Source organism: Saccopteryx leptura, chromosome 6, assembly GCF_036850995.1.
Source record: "Saccopteryx leptura isolate mSacLep1 chromosome 6, mSacLep1_pri_phased_curated, whole genome shotgun sequence".
Lineage (NCBI taxonomy): Eukaryota > Metazoa > Chordata > Mammalia > Chiroptera > Emballonuridae > Saccopteryx > Saccopteryx leptura.
Window position 1 is genome coordinate 12485348 of NC_089508.1, and position 25476 is coordinate 12510823.

General features: G+C 43.0%; 1 protein-coding gene across 1 annotated transcript in view; it reads left to right on the top strand.

Annotated features, from left to right (window-relative positions):
- The window catches only part of CATSPERB (cation channel sperm associated auxiliary subunit beta), a 116944-nt gene that overhangs the window by 5593 nt on the left and 85875 nt on the right, over nt 1-25476 (top strand). Inside the window, exons 2-3 of the mRNA XM_066343599.1 lie at nt 4155-4370; nt 15466-15701. Of these exons, the coding sequence (XP_066199696.1) occupies nt 4155-4370; nt 15466-15701 (452 nt within the window). The remainder of the gene's footprint in view (nt 1-4154; nt 4371-15465; nt 15702-25476) is intronic.

Below are 25476 nucleotides of genomic sequence, written 5' to 3' on the forward strand. Positions count from 1 at the left end.
GTACTTGGTCCTTGTGGGTTTCTGGGGTGCCTCTTCCTTAGTAATATTATTGTGTAGGTATTTCATGTCCTAGGAGGGAAAAAAGTAAAGTAGGTACAATATTTTGCTTTTTAAATAGGGTGTTGGAAGCTGTTAACCTTTTGGTCTTTGGGCCACATTTATTTATAAAATATGGATTGAATCAAGTGATTCCTTTGTAAAGTAGAGATAACTTTTGTCAGGACCTTGTATGGCTGTCGCTGCTTGCCCTAAGACAGGAGGTGAACTTGGCTGTTGTTTGAGAAGGGAGGTGGGAGTGACGTGGGGAGACCAAGGCTGCTCAGGACGGGTTCACCTGAATGAAGTCTCCGAGTGCAGCGTCTGGGCCCGCAGTTCACAAGGCTCAAGGCGTTATTCTGCCAGAAGGCTAATAAATTCAGGGAATTGGCTCAGCTAACAAAACTTTCCAAAGGCTGGTGTACAAACTACAATACTAGTTTCCTGATTTATACAGGGAGGATGGTCCCTTCCAATGGCAGAAATATTTATGCCTGCCTTCACAATCAATCTCTGTTTTGTATCAAGGCACCTACAAAATTGAATTTTAGAAGCCAGATAATAGTTTGGAGCATTAAACCAAAGCAAAGGGAAGTGGCTTCTAGACCGTTATCCAGGCTCTGGTACAGCTGGTCTAAAATTAACATCCTGCCCCGAACGGGAGACGGCTTTACTGCCCGATACCCGTATTTGGTGTCTTTCTCCCGGGGAGTACAGGACTCAGACAGTTCATCCTGCCATTCTAATCATCTCCCCCGATTTACAGACTCTTTGGCCAGGCAGGCCATCGTTCAATCAGTGGAGTCTCAGCTTGCTAAGTTACAGTCACATTTTCTGATGTCTCCCAGACATACCCAGGTCATCTGATATATAGTTTTAGGGGTTCCCCCAATTCTTTGGTAATATATAGACATATGTTTGGTAACATATGAATGAAGTCTCTAGGTCTGTGATTTTTGTTCTATCAATAGCATTTGAGGTATTTGATACAGTTACTTATATCCTCCTTTAAAAAAAGTCACTCATCTTCATTTTTGAAAAACTTCTTGATTTATTCATTGCTCCATTTGCTGGGATAGCTTTGAGCACTGAAGAAGACATGAAGGAAAATATGGCACTGTCATTCAAAGGGTAAGGAAACCGAACGTGGTTTACATTGTGCGTGGTTGGGAGGCTTCATAGCACTAGCAAGGGAAGAGAAATTTACCAGTGCAGAACTCCTCTCTGGCTTCTCAAAGAACATCTCAGGTCATCGTCATCCTTGTGTGAATATGTAACCCTAGAACTCTGGTCGGCAAACTGCAGCTCTTTGGCCCCTTGAGTGTGGCTCTTCCACAAAATACCACGTGCGAGCACTACCTCAATAAGAAATGTACCTGCCTATATAGTTTAAGTTGAAAAAACTTGGCTCACAAAAGAAATTTCAATCGTTGTACTGCTGATATTCGGCTCTGTTGACTTAACGAGTTTGCCGACCACTGCCCTAGAACATGTCAGTTTGGATTTGGATGACCAAAGTTCAGAGTTTCCAAATAGTGATCTGTTTCCAAAGATATAGGGAAATTGTTGTTGTCAAACACCTGTGCTGTCTTTGTGTGCTCCTCAGCACTCCCGTAAGGTTTCCATTTTTATCACACGGTCCTTCGGAAGCGTTAGAAGTGCATATTGATACTATCTGGCATCTTAGTTCACTTCTCCGAAAGTGACAATGTCCTAGTTCTCTGCCTTAGGAAGAAAATAATGAGAAACAGCTTGTTCATTCCAAGTATGGTGTACAGCTGTTTTGAAAGAAATGTAGTCTTACATTGGTATTATGTTTTAAAGATTTGCTGAGATTCCCTGGACTGCCACAATATTTTTTGCAAGTTTTAGAAGTAGAGTTTCTTCATTATGAGAGCATTAATTCATAATGTTACTAAACATTAAGAAAAGAGATTTCTTCACTCAGTGCTGTCTTTTTACCCCTTGTGTGTATGTGTGTGCGTGTGTGTGCTCAGTTATCTGAAAACAATTTATCTCCCACATCACTAACTGACATGACAAGAGCATCATCAGTGTACCTTATTACAGCAGCATTTGCTAGAGAACTTACAAGTTCTTAGAGCTAACACTACCAAGGAGTTTACTGAACCTTTCTGCTTACTGTATGGTCACAATTACAGAAATCATCAGTGATTTTTTTATGATGAGGAGGAAAGGGTTACTGTAGTATCCCCATAGAAAAAGAGAGCTGGAAGCTTACATTTATGGAAAAGGCTATATATGTTATGATGTCACATAATTTCATCATGGAGATGGAGTAATAATAAGGAAACACTACATTACAAAGTTCCAGGCACAGAGATAAAACAGGACTAACCACGCCAATTTGGTCATAGATATAATCATGTCCACTTGAAGAGTTTAATTAATGTCCATACCAAAGAACCGTATAAGCACATTAATGGTTTATCTTATATAGGTAAATGACTTGAAATTAATCCAGAAAATGTAGCTTTCAAGTCAACTAACGTATACTAGATATCTATTATATGTGGGATTCAGAGAAGACTGTATGTATTTCTGTATGATTTTTTCTGGTTTATAATTAAATCTATATACTAGTCATTTAAAAATTTTAAAGTGGTTTTTTATTTTATTGGTTGATTTTAGAGAGAGAGAGAGAAAGTAATCATTTGTTGTCCCACTTAATTGTGCATGCATTGGTCATTTCCAGCATGTTCCCTGACCAGGGATTGAACCTACAACCTTGATGTTTCGGGCTGACGCCCTTACCGACTTAGCTAACCAGCCAGGGCTTAAAATTTTTAATTTTTCATTTATCTTGCATATGTGTATATACTGACATGCACGTCTACGAGAGAGTGGTGGGAAAATGCTCAGCTGACTTGTGTGTAACAGAATGACCATGAATGGTTGGATACCTTCCAGTTTTATCTGACTCAAGTTAAACAGCAATCGTTAATATTAACTAGGGAAGATTAATTACATGCCAGAAGTCTCTTGAAAGAGTCTGTCCTGAGAAAATGGGAAGTAATTTGATGATTTGTAAATCCATATTCCTTGGGAATGCTTAGTTCTCCTTTTCTCAGGATACAGAATAAGGCACAGACTGTGATAAAATCTCAGTACCTGGTATTGTTAGCTCAGGTCTTGGGTTTTATATGTGGGTGTCTCATGTACATTCTTGGCCTTTGGGGCTCTGCTTAGGTTGTTTTCCATCGCCTGAAACACAGTGTTCAGTCCTTCCTCTTTCTCCTTCACTTTACCTACCTAGTTTCTATGTGCTGTGAGTCCCAGCTTAGAATCACTTCCTCCAGGAAGCCTTCTGCATTAGTGTTTGCTAGAGAACAGGACCCACAGGATATATATATATATATATATATTTAAATTATATCTATAAATATATAATGTTATATACTTATAAATTATATATAACATAAATTTATAAAGTATTATCTATGATATATAACTAATTCTATATAAATTATATAGAATTTATAATAAAAGATTTAAATTATTTAATATGATTGATAATATATGTTAAAATATTTTGACTGATTGAAATCGATTTAGTTTATAATTAAAATAATGTACTGTCTATGTATAAGCCATAAGGAGTGGCCTCCCCATTGTGGATCCTGGGAAGTGGAACATCTGCAGTGCGGGCCGGCGGCTCCGGGCTCGCGGGAGCAGATGGTGCAGCTCAGGTCCCGCGGCCAGCGGGCGGGGAGCCGGTGCTGCAGCGGAGGTCTGAAGGCAGTCGGTCCCCCAGGGATTACCTCTTTCTTCCTCACGGAGGCTGGTCAGATGCAGGCTGTTTTACTGCCACTGGGACATGTAAGAAATAACGATAAATGTGAAAACAAGCTTTCCTTTATTTCTTCACAGTTTGACATGTCAGTATTTATTCTGATTTAGAAACACCAAAACGTCTGACTCTTCACGCTCAGCTGCCCCACTCCTTCAAGAAGTGCATTTTACTTAAAGATATTGGGAAATTGGAGTTGAATGTCAGTAAATGTCAATTCCATTCTCTTTGATGGCATACAGTGTTCCCATGAGACGAGAGGCATGATTGTATAGGTTTAAAAGAAATCACTGCGATTTCGTTTTAGACTTTTGCATTTAGTCACTACAGGCAGTGTGACTCCCAGCCTGAAAGGTTTGCTCTGCTGCTGGCTGAACGCCGGGTAGGCATATTGGCGCAAACGCTCAACGTTGAGGATCCTGGATCTGGAAAGTCAAAGCTCTGCGTTTCTGCGAAACACACACTGGTCTGTCGACTGATAACAGGTAGTCAGAGTGCCTTGTGGTGTCAGCTGTGGAAGATGGTACCTGGGGCCTTCTCAGGGCGGGGTCTACCAAAGCCAGCAGAACGAGGGGGGTGTGCCTCCCCTTGCCTGATGCCTGACGAGCAAGGCTGGGGGAAGTACAGATAGGGTGCGGGCCCCCCATCTCAGGAACCAGACGAAAGCCTTGGGCTCCATCTCTGCTGTCACCTTACCTTTACTGGTAAGTAAAGGGAGTCTTTCAAAATTTTCAGCACCTTAAGTTTTTTTGTTGCACATGTCAATATACCATTGTCAAAGATGAGAGAGAATTCATTGTGTCAGGCCTTCTTCCACAATTGTTAAGTTTATTCTTAAGTCGCTTTGAAAGAAGCCAGCAGTCCTGGAATGCGTGTTTTCATGTGAGCCCACCTGTTATGGTTATCGGAACAGAGAACTCTTTCATTCCTGGAACTGCCTGTGCGGAGCATAGAGTTTTCTGAGCAATATGGATGTCACATTGGCTGATTATGTAATACGTTGGGTTTTACTGCCAGCTCTTTGTTTAATAAGGGTGTGAGAGATTTGGGCCCAACAGGAATGTGAAGTCCAAGTTAGTATGGCGTCATCTTACCACCTGTCACATAAATAAACCCGGATTCCTAAGCAAATAGGTTGTATACATTTAAATTTTTTTTATCAGCTCAGATAAGCCAGCTATACATCATTAACTTTCTCTAACTCTTACCTGAATATGATTTAGGGAAATGTCTTCCTTTTCACTTCAGGGAAATGTGTAGAGGAGAACACTTGGCCCCCAAACTTGTATCCACAGGTTAATGGACACGTGAGCAAGGTTTCCTTGGTGATCACAAGGGGGCAGGGCTGTGGACTCACAGTATATTTAAGTCCCAGTGCCCGAGGCTGAAAGGGGACCGACCCTCCAGGAGAATGTCCCACATGCTACGATTCAGGCCCCCACCCTCCTCTGCCTCTAGCCACCTGGAAGGGCGCTTAGTTCTGCCACATAACACTTCAAGATCTGTTTAGAATAAGTCCTTCCAAGTCTTGTATAGAAGAGCATTTATAGTATATGCTGCTTTCAGGGACACATTTAGAGGCCGTGCTACAGTCCCCTTCGATAGCACGTTGCCTCATTTAATAAATTCTGACCGCCAGGAATTCCTTTTGTTACTGTCTAATCTATCTTGTAAGACAGGGTCTCTCAGCCTCAGCGCTGTTGGCGATTTTGGGTAAGTCTTTGCTCGAGGTGGTGGACGGAGGGACTTGTCTGATGCATTACAGGATGTTTAGCAGCATCCTTGGCTTCTACTCACCAGAAGCCAGTAGCACACTGTCCCCAGTATGACAGCCAAAAATGTCTCCACATATTGCCAAATGTCCCTGGTTGAGAACCACCGCTCTAAGACAAAATAGAATGTTAGACCTTAGCAATTATCTCGATTTTTCTTTTCTCTTCTTCTCCCGTGGCTTTGATTTACTTAAGCTCTCATGACTTCGTAGTCATAGAGATGACAAGGGTCTCCAACTTTTCAGCTAGCTTCTTTTCCTGCCATTGACATGCTTTCCTGGTTTGGGTTTACTATACTCTGACCCCTACTTAGGGGCTTGTCCAACTACCTGGGTTCTGCTAGAGCCAGCCAACCATTGAGTAACCTACTCCGCACTGTGTACATAAAATCTGTAGTTCTCCTTAAATATCCACTTGTACATTCCATTTTGGGTCATTTCCCCAAAGGCAACCCTGAGATAAGAATCTGTGTAAAAGCGGTTGGTTAGGAAGTGTTCCCGGGGGAGGTCGGTAGAGCAGCGGCAAGGTGGGCGAAGGAGAGGAGGAGACTAAACAAGGACACGACAGCAGGCAAACTCCCAAGGAGGTTGTTCCAGCCCCGCCCCCCAGGGGCGCTCTGGAGACGGTGTGGAGGGGAGCATACCCAGAATTACCCAGGTCAGGCACAGAGAACTGGAGTGTTTACACTCCCGGCCCATCAGTCCTTGTTAAGGTGGAGTTTCTTAACCTGGACACTGCTGCCACTTTGAGAATAGCCCCTCGTTCTGCAGTGCGGCGCTCTGGCCTGGGCATTGTAGGACGGTCAGCAGCACGCCTGGCTTCCGCCTGCTGGATGCTAGAATCCCAACCCCTCCCAGTGGCCACAGCCAGAACTGCTTCTAGGCATTTTGACCCCTGGAGGTCAGAACTGCCCCCATGGGAGAGCCTTGTGCCTGAGGAGGTAGGAATTCCCAGGAACCTCGGGCTGCCCTGGGTGGCCTGAGCAGCCAGCGGGCAGAGGCGCAGGCACTGGCTGACTGGCTGGGGGGGAAGGGGCACACCCCGGGGGGCCAGGGTGCAGGCAAGGTGAGCGAGTCCCGGCGGGTGTGAGGGCAGCACTGACATCATCTGCTGCACGGATGTGAGCTTACTCAATCCCTACTTGAGGAGCTATGTGAGCAGGAGGGAGTGATCTGATCGGAAGGGCCGGATCTCCTTTAAGGGCTTGTACTGGATTGACAACTGAGTGTGACCTGTCTGAGTCAGCCCCACTGCAGTAGCACTGGAGTCACCCTCCTGTGGCCACCACACATCCGAACTGCTCCACTAGGGCTCGTTTGAATCTCTGTGGAGGTGGTCTGATCAGAAATCTGATTTGAGACAGCACTTAGAACTTGGAGCCATCCCTGCAAGACTAGTGTTTCTGGCTGTTCTGCAGTCTCGCAGAAAAGCACTGTTAACTGTGTTTTTCTAATCTTGGACCTATTTTCTTTCTGTCCTTCCTCCTACCCATCCATTCAGTTATACAACAAGTGATTATCGAGTGCCTAATGTATGCCCAGCACCTTGCTGGATGCTAGGGGTGCAAGAGGAGACGGAGAGAGGTGGCTTTCTGGGTCCACGGAACGTTCGGTCTAGGAGGGGGGAAGACAGGAAAGAAGTTGTAGTGTAAGGAGCAGGACCGTCTGAAAATGGCCATGAGTTCTCACTCAGGGTTTCCTGGACAGTGAAAACTGAGGGGCCCTCTTTTCCCAGTAGGAGGACCTGTGCCCAATTCTTACCTGACTGGTGACTTGCAAAGCCCAGTAGTGTGCTGGTTTCTGCAAAAAGAGGCTGGGATGCCCATATCTTTTCTTCACTCATTAGTCTTAGCCTTTGACTTATAAGTTTTCTCCTTCCCCAAAAGAGCCCATCTGTAACCCATGCTGTGTAATGTGGAATTTGTCTTAAAACCTAAATAATGAGTACTAGAAAGAACTCAGCAGATCTGACGGAGCTGCTGTGCACTGTGGATTATTGGAGCAACCAGAGTCCTGTGTGAGAATGTGATAGGTCAGCTGAGATCCGAGCACCAAGAAAGGAAATCCTGTGGAGACCCAGGGAAGAGGTTTCTAGGCAGCGGCTGACGGCGGAACATACCTGAGTGGAGAAGAGCTCGATGTGTCTGAGGAACAGAGAAGGTTAACGTGGCCGGGGCACAGTGATCGAGCGGGGAGAATGGACATGGAATGAAACAGCTGGAGAAGTACGAAATACAGTAGGGACCAGATCCTAGTCGATGGCCTCACTGGTCGTGGTTAGGAATAGCTGAAGTACAGTGAGACTCTACTGAGTTTGAGTTGTTCCTCTATGCGGAATGGTTTGGAATGGGAGCCGTGACGTCAGGAGACCAATATATGATAGTAGTCTATTTGCGAAATGGTGACAACTTCTGGAGAAGGGTGATGGCATGATAAGTGGAATGGAGTGGAGAGAATTTGAGATCAACTTTGGAGGCACAATCCACTGGACAAGTCAGCCAACAGGATGAGGGGCGAGAGAGAATGAGAACTGAGGGCGACTCCCAAGTTCTTGACTTATGCTCCTGGGTAGGTGACGAGCAGGGGGACATGCCAGGGAGAAGGCCTGGGGGGCAGGATAAAGACTCCCGTTTTGATCATGTTAAATTTGAAATGTGAGCTGTCTAGGGACTTGAGGGAACAGCTGCATATACCCTAGTGAGAAGTTCAGAGACAGGTTCTGGGTGGGAAATGTAAATTTTGGAGTCACTGACATACACGTGATATTTAAAACTAAGAGCCTGGAGAGGCGTAATATTTTGACACAAACAGATTTGCCCTGGAACTTTATGGATGTATGCCTGCATTTTTGTCACTTTCAGAGGACCTTCAACTGTGATATTTTGCTTGAATTCTGTCTCTGATTCTACCCTCTACAACCTTAGTTATTTTTTTTAAATCTTAAATAAAACATTCTGCATTAATTATGGTGTATCCCCTTGAGTTTTATTTTTAATTATAATGGTCTGATTGCTATTTAAAATTTCTGCCTTTATAGATTTGTCAGGTGTGTTGTGTTGCTCAAACCTCTTTTTCTATATTTGGGACATCCTTACATAGGGGTCTCAGTGTGAAATGAAACCCCAAATGCCACACGGTTAGTATCTCAACCTTCCTTACAGCTTAGGCCCAGGCATATGACTTAGGTTTGCTCAACCAGGATCATCCCTGTGCACTTTAACTCTGGAGCCTGTGGTGACAAAGAGGCTGCAGCAGTGGAGCATCTAAGCAGAATCCAGAGGCCACACCCAACATTCAGTTCTGGGTGAGGCTGCCTGGTAGGTAGTAGGTGTTTGGTGGTTTCAGTGACAGCAGCAATAGTGTGCTCATGCTGTCTTCTGTGCTGTGATATTTACCTGTGACCTTGGCACCCAGGAGTCTTTCCAGCAATTTTGTGAGTCAAACAATATGCTTGCAATGGACTCCTTTTCTATTTCCCCTTACGTCACCATTCTTTCTTGTATTTAAAAATAATCTTTCTGGGGTTGTTTTCTTTCTTGAAATGGATACTTTAGGAGTTCCATTAGTATGGAACTCTTGATGGTAAACACTGATTTTGTCTACTCAAGACTATTTCACTCTCACTCTTGAAAGATACTTTTGCGAGGTATATAATTATAAGTTGACAGTTGCTTTTCTCAACACTTTGGAGGTCTTTTATCCCTTTGCTTTCTGGCTTTAATTATCACTAAAGAAAAGCTAGTTGTCTTTTTAATTATTTCTTTGTAGGTGACCTTTTTTTTTTTAACTGTTATTTCTAAATTATTTTTTAAGAACTGAAGATCAAACTGATTGAGAAGCTCTAGGAATTACTAGAAATATACTGCTTGTAATTTTTCTAATAGCCATCTTGCTTTAGTCTAAATAACAACCCCAGGAGCCAAGGCATCCTGCCCCATGTGTAAAACTGGTTCATTTTTGTTTTACTATGAACCTGTCACACCTTCACCCTGATACTGTTTTTGTATTCTTTTATCAAAGTTCACAGTCTTCTGCATGTGTGTGCACCCTCAGGTATCTCATATTACCACCACCATTCCATGTGCGTGCACCCTCGGGTATCTCATACTGCCACCACCATTCCATGTGCACCCTCAGGTATCTTATACTGCCACCACCATTCCATGTGCACCCTCAGGTATCTCATACTACCACCACCATTCCATGTGTGTGCACCCTCAGGTATCTTATACTGCCACCACCATTCCATGTGCACCCTCAGGTAACTCATACTACCACCACCATTCCATGTGCACCCTCAGGTATCTCATACTACCACCACCATTCCATGTGTGTGCACCCTCAGGTATCTTATACTGCCACCACCATTCCATGTGCACCCTCAGGTATCTCATACTACCACCACCATTCCATGTGTGTGCACCCTCAGGTATCTCATACTACCACCACCATTCCATGTGCGTGCACCCTCAGGTATCTCATACTGCCACCACCATCCCATGTGTGTGCACCCTCAGGTATCTCATACTGCCACCACCATTCCATGTGCATGCACCCTCAGGTATCTCATACTGCCACCACCATCCCATGTGCGTGCACCCTCAGGTATCTCATACTACCACCACCATCCCATGTGTGTGCACCCTCAGGTATCTCATACTGCCACCACCATTCCATGTGTGTGCACCCTCAGGTATCTCATACTGCCACCACCATTCCATGTGCGTGCACCCTCAGGTATCTCATACTGCCACCACCATTCCATGTGCGTGCACCCTCAGGTATCTCATACTGCCACCACCATTCCATGTGTGTGCACCCTCAGGTATCTCATACTACCACCACCGTTCCATAGAGCTGCAGGCTCTCCATTCCACTCCCTTTGAGAGTCTAGATTCAAAATCAGTAGGCTGGGGTATAATGGACTGAGATGGCCTGACCTGTGGTGGCGCAGTGGATAAAGCGTCGACCTAGAAATGCTGAGGTTGCCGGTTCAAAACCCTGGGCTTGCCTGGTCAAAGCACATATGGGAGTTGATGCTTCCAGCTCCTCCCCCCTGTCTCTCTCTCTCTGTCTCTCCTTCTCCTCTCTAAAATGAATAAATTAAAAAAAAAAAAGAACAAAAATGGACTGAGATGAATTGAGTCCATTTAACTGGAATGATGTTAACAGATCAGCAACTGTAGAATCAAACCGTACGTTGCAGAAGACTAGGAATGCACCACGTTTAACGAGGAAGCACTAGAAACACTTTCATTAAACTCAGGAATGAGATAATGATGTGTTCATCATAATTATCTTTGTTCTGAAGGAATTGGCCATTGCAGTTCGCTGAAGTAAAAATAAACAGTAAACAAGATTTTATAAAAGGAAGGAGTTAAACCAATATTTAGAGACCCCAGGAATCAAAGAAAAGGTTATGCGGTGGGATAATTCAGTAAAGTCAATGAGACAGAAAGCACAGAAATAGAACTTCATGTATTCAAACAACAACCAGTTAGAAGTAGAGATGGAAGAAATCTCATTGCATAGGTTTGAAAAGATGAAAAGAAAGGAACTGATTTCACGTGAAACATGCAGAAGCTATACGAAGAAAACTGTAAAACATCGTGGAGAGGACAAAAGAAAGGACTTAAAGAAAGGGAAAGGCATTGCCGCTGTCGGATTGGAGCATCTGACATCATAGTATCCATTCTCTTTGAGTTCATCTAAGCAACCCCAGCAGGACACTGCCTCTGAACATCAAGTGGGCAAAGAAAGAGATAGGAGGAAAACTCTGGAAAGATGTACTAACTATATTATATGTCCTAAATGAAAGGGTCTGACTTCTAAATATAAAAACTTATTCTGCAATAATGAACGTAATGAGATATTGGCACATGAATGGATCGATAATTCAAAGGAACGGTCCAGAAGACCCAGAAACAGACCCAAATATAAAACAATTAAATAAAGGTCTTACTCCAAACAGTGAGGAAACAAAGGGTAGTGTAGTAAATGGTGTTGGGACAACTGAGTAGCCACCTTTTAAAAAATTGGATCTCTACTTCACAGATTATACCAAATGATTTCCAGATGAATCAAAGCAGTCACTGTGGAAGCAGAACCATAAATTACCAAAGATAAAAGAGAAAATCCGTTTATTTAACTGTAAAAAAATCACATCACCATAAAAAAGTCAAGTGACAAAGAACAGATGGAAGAAATTTTTTATAATTCACTTCACAGACAAAGGGCTACTTTTCCTAAATGCTTACAAATCAGTAAGAAAATAACAATCCAGAAAAAAACATGTGCAAAACCTATGAATAAACATTTCAGGAGAAAGTGTGTAACAGGAGACGTGCAAATGCAATGACAATATAATGCTTTGGTTGGTGAGGATGGGAGAAGCTGGCACTCACATGCCAGAGAGGGAGCGACCGTTTCTACAACAGCAGTACGAGCAATTTGAGAATAGCAAAATTGTTAAAGCACTTTTCCTTTAACCTAGCAGTTTTATTCCCAGAAATGTATTTTGTAGCTATATGTACTCATGTGTGAAATCACAGGGATGAGAACATTCTTTGTGATAGAAAGGGTTGGAAATGGCTGAAATGTCTCTCAATATAGGTGGCTGGTTATACAAATTATGGTACGTCCACACGCTAGAGTAAGAGGCAGCCACTGAAAGAGAACGGGCAGCTCTAAGGAAGAAGCTCCCAGATGTGTTGTTTGGTTCAAAAGTTTAGAGATAACAGGGTATATTGTAAGCTACTTCAAATAAGGGAAAGGGAAAGTATATGTGTGTATACACACACTTATATATTGGCTGGAATAAGTAGTAGTATCTTCCCAATTTTTCAGATAAGGAAACAGGATTAGAGAGGTTAAGTAATCTTTTCCAAGTTAACAAAGACCTCAGGAATAAGAATCCAGGAAATCTAACTAAAGAGCCCCTACTTTTACCTCATCTATATTGTCTCTAATAGGGAGGAGAATTTTTTCTTAAACTGCCCAAATGTTTGTGCTTGCTTGCTTTCTTTCTTTCTTTCTTTCTTTCTTTCTTTCTTTCTTTCTTTCTTTCTTTCTTTCTTTCTTTCTTTCTTTCTTTCTTTTTTTTTTTTTTGGCAACATACAAGCATGTAACAAAGTAGTTGTAATGATAAAAAGCAATGGTTCCAGACTTTAATCAGCAAACACCTCGGCTTTTATTTATTTTTATGAGTAGGGTGACCTCATCTTCATTCTTGAAGGTCCGGCCTATTCACAGTCCTACCTGAATCGGTTGTTTTGCATTGACTTTAATCACAGGATGGGAGTACTACGGATGCCCTGGGGAGTCTCCCGTGAGCCCTCGCACTCCAGCCTGCCCCCTATGGAATACCAACCCAGTTTCCCTTGGTAGTCACGGTCAGTCTCCAGCCAGCAGAGTCACCCCCTTCTTCACCTGTTGACTCAGAGTCAGAAGAGGCCAGACTGGCCAGGTAGCAGTCTCAACTTGAAGTTCGATGACATTGTTGTGATCTGTACTGACCCTCCATTGCTGCATAACAAATACCACAAACTTTGTAGCCTAATCCAATACACATTTATTATCTTGCCATTTCTGACAGGAGTCCAGACTCAATTGGGGGAGAATTTACTTGTAAGTTCAGCTGGTTCCCAGGATTTATTTCCTTGTCACTGTACAATGACAGGTCCTCGCTTCTTCCTGCCTGGAGGCCACCTTCAGTTCCTAATGGCTGTCTGCATTTCCTTGGGCATGGCCCTCTCCACAGGCCATCCCCTGCCTAACTGTTTGCTTCCTCAAAGCCCGCAGAGGGTCCCTTTTCCTCTATAATGCCTCAGTCTTCTTATATAATGAAACACAATCACAGGAGCGGCATCCCATCACCTTCATCGTACAATGTAACCCAAATGAAGAAGTGACATCTCATCTTTGCAACAGCCTATTGGTTAGAAGCAAGTCAGAGGTCCCTCCTACACTCAGGGAGAAGGGATTATATAAGAACATGGATCACTGTGGGTCACCTTAGCTTATGTCCCCACAATTGTGTAAGGACTATTCATTTCCAGGCCAAGTAGCATGCCAGAATTATATTTTCTCTTTTATGGTTTCAATATCATACCCACTAGGGGCCATCAAAAAGGGAATGTTCCTAGATAGATGTTAGCTAGACTGTGGTGATCACTTCACAACATATACAAACATTCAATCATCATGCACACCTGGAACTAATCTAATGTTATATGTCAATTCTATCTAAATTTTAAAAAGAACGTTCCTAGCATTAAAATCAAATGGAGTTGCTTCTTTACTACCCTCCATCAATTTCATGATGCTTAAATTCACGGTGCATTTAAAATTTCTGTTTATTGGTTTTGAACACATATATTTACTCTCACTCCTACCGAAATAAATACTAAAGGGATTTCTAAAGTGACACGAAACCATAAGGATGGAGAAACTTGAAGAAGAGGAACAACATTTACAAAGCTAGAAAGTGGATGGACCAAGGGCGCCTGAATCAGCAGACCGGGAAGGCCGAGTCCTATCCTGACCCTGAGGGAAGAGTGGAAGCGGTGGGATCTGTGCTGCAGAACACCGAGGGCTGAGGACCAGGCGGCACTCTTGATGCAGACACAAAAGCAGGACTGAAAGGGGGATGGTTTGAATACCCATTGATGTGTTTAGGTCCTCTCCCCAACACTCGGGGCCTAGCATCTGCCCTTCCCCCACCCAGGCAGAGGCTACATACAGGTTTAGTCTTGGGAGAGGGTGGAACGGAGGATCTCTGGACTGGTGGAAAAGTTTGAGGAAGGGGTGCCACACTGAAAACAGGGACAAGATGAATGCTGAAATACTACTGGTGCCCCCGAATGCTAGCAGCTGGGCCTGGACTCCTTATGAAGGAGACCGGACGACCACAGGACATTTGAGAAGCTGAAGAAAAAAGCTGAGCTGAGATTGTTCCTCGATGAAACAGTTTTTCCAGAATATGCTGCTGTTCCTTGTCCCTTTTCATGGCTGACAGACCGTTCTTTTGGTCTTTCGGAGCTTCAAGTAAGCTTCTGTAACTGAGCAAACAGCCACGGATCGTACAGAGTGTTGGGAAAGTCTCAAAATTGGAAGACTGAGACCAGACCAAAATAAAAAGGAAGAGAGGACTTGGATGAATCAAACTATGCAAGGAGATAAAAGAAAAAAGAGACACCCTCCAGTATAGTCTGGGAGAAGGGAGAATACTACGGAAACGAGGCAAGGCCACAATCTATAATAAGTTAGAACAACACAGAACTATGAGAAAATGAAGTTACTACAGAACTTGTAAAATTCATATAGGGAGCCGGGAGACAATATTCAGAAAAGGCTTAGAAAATTACACAAAACAGAACAGAAAAAGGATGGAAAATGGAAACGGGAAGAAAGCTAGACCAAGACCAGACCAAGACACGGGGGAATGATGGGCGGAGGAAGGAAGGAATGTGTGTGGAGGGAGTGAGGAAGAGGGAACTGACCCCTTGCCCAATGGAGAGTCCACAGAAAACGCCTGAAGCTAAAACAAACAGAGCGCAGGCGACGGACAGCCTTGTCCCTGGGAAGGGCGGGTAGCGGTGACCGTGCGTGTGGCCGCCGTTCTGTGCGACGCGGCTCTTTTAGCCATGGACGTGGACAGCTTCGATAAGAAGGGAAACCAGAAACGCACCGCACACTTTCTTTAAAAAGTGCCATCTTTTATCCTGAGTTGGAACATTGTTTCTTGATAGAGCACTTTGCTTTTCCTCGAGTGTCTTATCCCCTGTCCCCATATTTTTCTTGTTGACAAGAGAATAACGTGACTCTCCAGGTTTTCCTGCCCCTCAGTCGTGCTGCACGCTGCCCGGGTTTCTGTCCCCTCCGCCCCTGGCAGCAGGGGCCCTCTGTCGTGGTCCCAGGTCCCAGCCTGGACTGCTCACTCCCCAGGCTGGCTGCCGCTCGCTCGTCCTCCCGGGATTCCGTTCCTCTTTCACCGTCCTGCCAGCTTGGCTCCGGCTCTCTCCAGATCCCGGGTCTTTCCTGCGGCTTGCGTGCACCTGCCAGGAGCTTCCTAGGAACGACGCGTGGGATATAAACTCTCAGCGCCCGGTTGTATCAGTCAGATACGGTGCAGGCCATCGATGTGTGCCTTCCCCGCTGTGCCGGCATCTCTGTTTTGATGCAGTTCAGGGAAACAACTTACTAGTATTGCTACCAAGACTGAAAACTACAACTTGCTTCCGTTAATAAGCTTGGTCACCTCCGGTAGTGGGGGACAGGCAGCCAACGAGAGAGCTCCAGATTTCTGGGAAATGAGTCTTTATCAGGAGAGAGATTTTGTTGAGTTCGACGCATTATTTCAGATTGAGGAGTAACTTTCTTCTTTGGACCCAGGTCACCAGAAAAGGTGACAGAAAGGTATTTCTTACACTGGTTCCCCCAGGAATAGCGAAACCCGGATCCAGCTGTCTTGGATGATATGAGTGTAAAGCAGGTTCTACGTGGCCACATGAAGAAATTTCTGAAGGGGAACGTGAGTGTAAAACAGGTTTTATCATCATTTAAAAAAATTATTTGTTAGCCTCTGTGACCATTCATGACTAGTCAGGGCACCGAGGGAGTTAGAGAAGTGTGGTTTGGGCTCACTAGTCAAAGGCAGCCCGAGTGGGTATCATCAGCCCCGCAGAGGACCTTCACGCGACAATTCTGGAGAACAGACTGGCATTTCGTTCTGTCTTACTGGTCCCCATGCGCACACAGCCCCTTCCTATCTCTGTGCTTTGTGTCTTGGCTCATCTTGCTTATTCTCTCCCTCAGGCCTTCCCTGTGCCTGGAAGTCCCACTCTTCCTGTGAGACACAGTGATGCAGCCTCTCTGAGAGTTTGTCTTCTCTTAAATCTCTTAAATGTATGGAGTTGGCCTTGTCTTTTAACATGAATGTTTTTCTTGGACACTCAAGAATCCCACGATGAAATATTTTATGGACAATCTCAGGTCGTTTTCTGAACCTTCCTACATGGATGTTGAAATTAAAGATAGTAGGTTTTGAGAAACTCCACCTCTTGTAGGTTTTTAAAGAATAAGGCCTTTGGTCCTCTGAAAGAGACAGTTAATTGGAAATTCCAACTGCCCCTCCTTCGGATTTTCTAAGCAGGCTTCTGTCCTGGGGAACAGCTGATTGGCTGTCACACAGCTCAGTGGACTACTGGACCAGTCAACTGAAACCCAGCTCCTGCTTTTGAGCCTTCTCTCTCAGCCTATGTGGAAGATAGGTTGGGGGAACACAAAAATCAAAGTGCAACCAGTTGGGCATCCCATAAGAAGAGGATTACAGAAAGAGATAAAGAGCCTACTCTGGTAGGAATTTATCATTTATAACTACCTCATGATAATGGAGTAACTGCTAAGGAACCAGATGGTAGAGGAGGTTGGCTTCTTCTTTGGAGGTGACCCAATATTCACGTGGGCCCAGATAAGAAAAAGTGCCCAGGTATGTGACTTGTATCTGACAAGTGTGTAAAACTCGTAATAATTAAATGGGAATGATAACTGGGGGTAATTTCACTGCTGAGAGGATGAGTGGGGGAAGTATGATGAGGATAAAGAAGTTGATTCAGTATATAAAGATATGGATTTTGAGATAATATTTATTACGGGCTTATTCATTATAAAGTAGCTATTAGATGTTTTGAATATATTATTCATTTAATTCTCACAATTAAAAACTCTGTGATGTGTCATCCCTCTTTTACTGAAGAGAAAATGAGCTTATAGGAGTTCAGCAACTTTCTAACTTTTGAACATCTCAATGGGCAGAGCTGATCTTAGGCCAAAATCTGGGTCTTTTCTTCACCAGAGATGATTATAGAAAGGAGGTAGTACCCAACCAAGAAAAGCTGTAAATATTAAAGAATGAGACTAATGCAGAATTATGGTGGACACAGTTAGTGGTTTGGGTGAGAGTTCGAATCTAATCATGTATTTTATATCTCCACTCTTCTTCACTTTTTAAATTTTTTACTTTGTGGCATCTTTGTATGCTGACTAGAGTGATTGAGTCTGGAGAACTTGGTTCTCAGCCAGCCTTGTCACTAGCTAGTAATAGACTTGGAACATGTTACCCAATGCTTCATCTATCGACTCTAATGCACGTTCTGTCTCTAAATTTCTGTACATGCTGAATGGCTAGGAGACAGGCACGGGGAGCTAGCAGCAAAGCCCTGAGGAGCCCACAGACTGCTCCTCCGTTGTCTCTCCCTTGAATTATCTCAGGCTTCCTTTCCTTAATGAAAGCATTTAAAAACAAACTTTCAAAGTAAGTTTTTAGTTCTTTGGTCAAAGCTAGATACAACCAAATCTATGCAAATGAAATTAGAGATCTTTTTATATTTATTTGAGAAAACTGAATTGGAACAACTTTGAGGATAACTTAATAATAGCTCGTCTACACTGGGGCCCTGGAGCATGACGTGTTTTAGTGTTTCAGGGGTGAGGAATACTGACGGGTTCTAACGGTGTTTTCTCACTGAATCTGAATGTTTAGCAAAATAATACATGATTTTCCTGGTAAGGGGACTATTTTGTAAGTTTGGCTGTGGTAACCTCTCCATTTAATGTTAAATTTATTCTGACACTCAAAATATAATTAAGCATAGCACCCAGCTGATAGAATTTAGATAACCATTTATTTCCTCTTACCTTGTGAAAATAAGTTGCTTTCTCAGATGACTACAAAATTCACTTTGAAAAACTCTCTCCTATATGAGAAGGGTGGTGAGTTTAAAAAGTCAACACGTTTTTGAGCTCCCATAGTCAATGAAAAGTACTGAATCAAGCAAATCGATTTCGAGGGAGGAAAAAGCATGAGTTACATTATTGGCCTCAGCAGTGGTCAAGGGCCGCACGAGATCTGGATTTTCCTCCACCTACCTACAGCTGGTGAGTCAGTCTGTTCCTGTTTCTGGGAGGCTGGCAAGAAACGGGAGACTCTGGCATCAAGACAAGGCCCTGACCACCCGCAGCAGGAGCCGGAGCCAGGCATCAGCATGGCGCTCACTCCAAGTCCCTGTCCCCCGAGGCCCAGGGGGTGGATAAACGTTCTGGACGCTGCATTGGTTTACTAGGACCACGACAGCAGACCAGGCGGGCTTCAGCAACAGACACTTACTGTCTCCCAGTTCTGGGGGCTGCAGGTCTGAGCTGAGGGTGTCGGGAGGGTTGACTCCTGAGGGACATGAGGGAAGACTCTGTCCAGGCCTCTCCCCTGGGCTTGTAGATGGCCACCTTCTCCCTGTGTCTTTACATCTTCCTCTCAGTGGCCGAGGGTGTGTTCAAACTTGCCCTTCGTACGAGGCCGCCGGTCATATGGGATTGGGGCCCACCCTGATGATCTCACTTTAACTTAATCACATCTCTACATAAATCCACTTTCTCCTCATGCAGCCGCATTCTTAGGCTGCTGGGATTCAGGGCTTCGATATGAATTTCTGAAGGGTCGCACATCAGCCCGTAATGGACACTTGCTTATACTCATACTGGGTGGTTTACAGGAGAGGAGCACTGAACTTGCGAGATTCACCATGGAAACAAGCCTGCTCTTCCGGTCCAGGGAAGACAAGCTCATCCCTCAAGGTTTCTCACTACAAACGCAGCTCAGAGAAGGCCTGGGGAAAGAGTGGTCAAGGCCTTGGGTTTCTGTCACACTGCAAGACTGCGCAGGAATGCTCCGGATCCATGTGGACTGTCTCTTCCAAAAACACTGCATGGGAATCCGGGAGTACGGTGCCGCTGGACTGTCCTTGGAGTCCTTATTGAGTCAGGACCTGCTTTTACACAGCTGCAGAGTTTATCACACCTCTCCAGAAGTTCTCTACATTGAAGAAAAGCCCGAGCCAGACCTCTTAAGTTTGCAACAACTATATTTATAAATAGATACTTTTAATACCAATAAAGTATAAATGTAGATAGAGCTTAGTCAAGATTTTGTCACATAATGAGGACTATTTTTTTTTTTAATTTAAAGGAAGATGTGTTTCTTGACTATGTAGTTGTTTATAGCAAAGGAACTAAAAAATCTGTTCAGGATTATCAAATGGAAATAATTCTTATTTCTTCTAACAGATGGAATTGCTACTTTTATATGCTATAATTTTACTTTTGAACGTGTTTGACTTTTCGTCAGGAATAATATATAATAATAGAGGTAAGTTTCAGACTCTCTTGCACTCTTATTTTCTTCTCAGGAGTTCTTTATATCCCTTCATCTCTAAGTTAAAATACTTTTCTTCTAGTACTTCATTATCTTATCGTCCAATTTTCTAAAGTATTATCTAGTGTACTCTGGTTCAGAGGTCTCTATTAATATCACTGTGAATCTATTGTTAAGTTGTAGATACTTTTCTTTTGTTATAGTATTTCATTACTTTTAAGTCAAAGAATCTTTAAAATTTAAGGAGCATTTTGCATTTGCAAAACTACTTGAAGAGATTGTTTTTATTTTCCCCCATGAATGGCTGGAGATAGCATGAATTATAAACTGAATTATAAGGCCAGTAGACTGAGACTGAGAAGATGTTCTGAGATACAGTGATCCTTGAACAGCATGGGGGTTAGTGGCACTGACCTGCTGGGCAGCTGATCATCTTTGTATAATTTTTGACTCCCCACCAAATTTAACTACAGTGGTCCCTAGGTGTCTTCAGGGAATTGGTTCTAGAACACCGCTGTGGATACCTAAATTTGCAGCTGCTCAAGTGTCTCTTGTTAAATAGTAGAATGCATACATTAGGATCCATATCCTGCACCTGCCATTCTCAATGATGGATCAAAGATATTATTTGGACTGGATCTTAAAATGTGTTAAATTCTGAGGCAGAGAATGGTAATAGAGAGAGCCCCACAAGCACTTCAGGAGTGCTGGAGTCTATCCAGGTTGTGTACAGGGCAGTTTGAAAGAGGTGCTTGATCATTTAACATTGTCTAACAAGATAAAAAGAAAATGGCCCTGCCTGACCAGGTGATGGCGCAGTGGATAGAGCTTTGGACTGGGATGTGGAGAACCCAGGTTCAAAACCCCAAATTCGCCGGCTTGAGTGCAGGTTCACCAGCTTAAGCACAGGTTCACTAGGTTTAACATGGGATCATAGATATGACCCTATGGTCGCTGGCTTGAAGCCCAAGGTTGCTGGCTTGAGCAAGGGGTCACTAGCTCTACTGTATGCCTCCCCCCCCCCCCCGCCCCATCAAGGCACATATGAGAAAGCAACCAATGAACAATTAAGGAGCTGTAACAAAGAACTGATTCTTCTCATCTCTCTTCCTTCCCTTTCCTGTCCATCTGTCTCCATCTGTCCCTCTCTCTGTCTCTCTCTCTGTCTCTGTCACAAAAATAAAGAGAGAATAGCCCTTAGATACAGAAACATCTTGGTTCCCCTCTGACCTACCATTGGGAGTTGGGTGATCTTTCAGCAATACCTTAATCTTCCTGAGCATTGGTTTGATCCTCTTTAAAGAGGAGACAAGAATACACATGTACACCCAGAGTCTTTCTCAAAGTATGTTTCTCAAAGGAGGTCGATTTTTCTGTTTAGCTTCGCTTCAATTAAGGAGCTTATTCATTAGGCGATGTAGTGTCAGTAAGATATTTTAAGCAGAGAAGGGATTTAGACTTTAGAATCAAATTAAAGTTTTAATAAATAGATCTGGCAGAATTGTCAAGTTTGGGCAAAGTAAACGTATAGGATCAAAGTACTTTGAGAACTGTTTAACATTATAACCTTGAAATATATATACTTTAAGTCATATTTTTGATACTTGCATTAATATATTTTCTTATAGGATTTTCAGAATAGCATTGAAACTGTTATGTTGTAAAAGAATAACATGCACTCAATTATGAAGGAGAATTATTTTCCCCTCCCACTCCTTGGGACTGGTTAGTTCCTCCTCTGTCCTTGGACAAATATTTGGGCAGGCCCCTCAATTTTGTTTTGTCTTTTTTTTTTTTTGGCTACAATGAGGTGATTTAAACAGTTTTCCAGTGACTTTAAATGATAAAACACAGCTTTTCATTGTGATTAAAATACCCAGGCCACGTAACAATCATAACTGAACTCTTCTCCTATAATAGAAGCTTTTCCCTTTTGCCTGGTTGGGTCTGTTCAGGTGGGAAGCCTGTGGTTAGGGAAGAAGGGTTAAGGTCACTTTCCCTTCTCTCCACCTGGAATTTAGGTTCCTTCTCACCAACCTGCGAACTTTAAGTTTTGACCCTTCCTGTTTCAGGGTTGTAGGCAGAGAGGGAGAAGCAAGAGGAGGGGTCAGAGTGGCTGTTCTTACCTAACAGAGTCTAAGATGACCGTCTGACATCAGCCATCTCTGGATCCAGTAGATGTATAACATTGACCCCCCACCTCTGGGCACTTGCCCGGGTCCTTCAGAGTCCCCTCCCTTCCATTAAACTACTGGGTATATATTATTTACAGTTCTAACAAGGGCTAAAGCTTCTCTATTTTGACTGGTCATTGATTTCTTTGCCCATTCCTAAACATCCAGCTCATTCACATTTTTTTGCTGAGACCCAGTTGCCACTCAAAGAGACCTTTGAGGACAGGACCCTAGATGACCCAATGCTAAGTATTTCTCACAACTGGCCCACAGGCAGCATTCGTGCAACTTTTGACCTAGAAAATTTGGGTTGTGTAGATCTCCCAACATAGTCACCTCCTCCCTGAATAGTTGTATGTGGTATCATAAAAGCATATCCCATCCTCTCCACCAAATCACCTGTCTTTTCCCAAGCAGAAGTCTGAGTTGATACCCTAAATCAAGGGTAGTCAACCTTTTTATACCTACCACCCACTTTTGTATCTCTGTTAGTAGTAAAATTTTCTAACCGCCCACCGGTTCCACAGTAATGGCGAGTTATAAAGTAGGGAAGTAACTTTACTTTATAAAATTTATAAAGCAGAGTTACAGCAAGTTAAAGCATATACTAATAATTACTTACCAAATACTTTATGTCGGATTTTCGCCAAGTTTGGAAGAATAAATCTTTATAAAACAACTTACTATAGTTAAATCTATCTTTTTATTTATACTCTGGTTGCTCCACTACCGCCCACCATGAAAGCTGGAATGCCCACTAGTGGGCTGTAGGGACCAGGTTGACTACCACTGCCCTAAATTAAAGAAATACACACTACATTGTGGAGTGGTCCCATCAAAACCTCTTTTCACAGACTCAAGATAAGGAGAAGGAATAAAGGATTCTGACAAGATAGCAGAGTAGGAAGCACCAAGACTCTGTCTCCCCACCTAGATAATAACTGTACTGGCAGAATCTGTCTGATGTAACTATTTTGGAACCTGAAAATATTTTGAAGGCTAGTTACTTCCAGGGGAAGGCTTGGATAGTCAATTGCAGTCAATTTTAGTCATCATCGACTCATCACAGTAGGAAGCAACCCACCCCCTAGCCTCATCCCCGGGGCAGGCAATTGTACTTGTTTCTGGAGCAGTTGCACAGACCTTGCAGAAGCCAGGGCCGGACAAAAAGAACCCTGTCTTCGAATGTTGGGGCCATGTGCTTTGATTGCTGATTGCTGCTTCTGATCACAGAGGTGCAAAAAGGCAGGAAGCCACTGTTGTTAACCCACCCCCCTCGTTGTTACCATAACGTCTCCCTTTTGAATGATTTTCAGGGACTTAAAGGGCTTTCTTTAACCTCCTTCATTTATTCACTTTTTTCCCTTTCTGGGAGTCAGATGTCAAGGACTAGGACATTCATAAAAAATGAATATATGGGGGCAAACTAGAAAGTGACTGCGCATGCCCGGGGAAACACCTGGCTCAGAAAAGTCCTGGTAAGACTTTAAGTTTACACCTTAGGCTGATCCTATACACAGAGACAGTCTACAACAACAACATAGAGACTAATAATAAACAAAATAACACACAAAAACACAACCTGGGGAAGTGCGAGAATCTGGTTTCTAGAATTCACATTATTAGATTCAAATGTTTAATTTTCAACAACAAAATCACAAGGTATAGCAAGAAACAGAAAAGGATGGCACATTCAGAGGGAAGCAAATCAAACAGAACTTTCCCTGAAAAAGACCGGATGGAAGATCGATTAGACAATAACTTTAAAACAACCATCCTAAAGATGTTGAGGCCCTGGCTGGTTGGCCCAGTGGTAGAGTGTCAACCCAGCATGTAGATGTCCTGGGTTCGATTCCTGGCCAGGGCACACAGGAAAAGCAACCATCTGCTTCTCTACCCTTTGCCCTCCTTCTCTCCCTCCCTCTCTCTCTCTCTCTCTTTTTTTCTCCCCCCCCCCCCATAGCCATAGCTTGATCAGTTCAAGTGCATTGGCCCCGGGTGTTGAGGATGACTCCATGGAGCCTCCACTTCAGGAGCTAAAAATAGCTTGGTTGTGAGCATGACCACAGATGGGCAAAGCACCAGCCACATATGGGGATTTCTGGGTAGATCCCAGTTGGGGCACATACGGGAGTCTGTCTCTCTATCTTCCTTTCTCTCACTTGGAAAAAAAGGGAAAAAAAAGATCTTGAAAGAGCTAATTAAAGATGTGTATAAGGTCAATAAATGATGTATGAACAATCTAGAAATATCAATAAGGAGATAGAAAACCTAAAAAGAAACCAAAAAGAAATGAAGACATGAAAAGTATAATAACTGAAATAAAATATTTACTAAGGTGATCCAAAAGCAGATTTGAGAATGTAGAATAAGGAATCTGAATTTGAAGATAGGATAAAAGAAATTATTGAGACAGAAACAGAAAGAAAAAGATTGAAGAAAGTAGAGAGTAAGGAACTTGTGGAATACCATTAAATGGACCAATATAAACCTTATGGGAATAACAGAAGAGAGAGAGAAAGGGGCAGAGAGAATAGCTGAAGAAATAATGGCTGGAACCTTCCCAAATTTGATGAAAGGCATGAACATAAACATTCAGGAAGTGCAACAAACTTCAAGTAAAATGAACTCACAGAGATCCGCACTTGGACACATTATAGTCAAACTTTTGGAAACCAAAGATAAAGAGAGAATCTTGAAAGCAGCAAGAAAGAACAAATCATTAAATACAAAGGATGCTAAGTAAGATAGTATTAGATTTTTCATGAGAAATTTTGGAGGCCAGAAGGCAATGTGCCAATATATTCAAAGTGCTAAAAGAGAAAATTAGCTAACCAAGAGTTTTATATCTATGAAAACTGCTCTTCAAGAATGAGGGAGAAATTAAGACATTCTCAGATAAACAAAAGCTGAGGACTTTGTTACCACTAGATTTGGCCTGCAAGAAATTCTTAAGGGTGTCCTACAGGGTGAAATGTAAGGACACTAGACAATAACTTGAAACCATGTGGAAAAATAAAAATCTCAGTAAAGGTAAATACATGGGCAATTATAAAAGCTAGAATTACTGTAACAATAAGTTATAATTCTAATTTTTTTACATGATTCAAGAAATTAATGTAAAAATATTAGTGTAAAACTAGTATTATTGTAACTTTATAACAGGTTTGTAACTCCAGATCCTGTTTTCTACATCATTTAAAAGGTTCATGCATTGCCTGACCAGGCGATGGCGCAGTGGATAGAGTGTTGGACTGGGGCATGGAGAACCCAGGTTCAATACCCCAAGGTCGCTGGCCTGAGTGCAAGCTCATCTGGCTTGAGCACGTGCTTATCTGGCTTGAGTGCGGGGTCACTGGCTTGAGCAAGGGGTCACTCACTCTGCTGGAGCCCCCTGGGCAAGGCATATATAAGAAAGCAATCAATGAGCAACTAAGGAGACTAAGGAGCCACAACAAAGAATTTATGCATTTCATT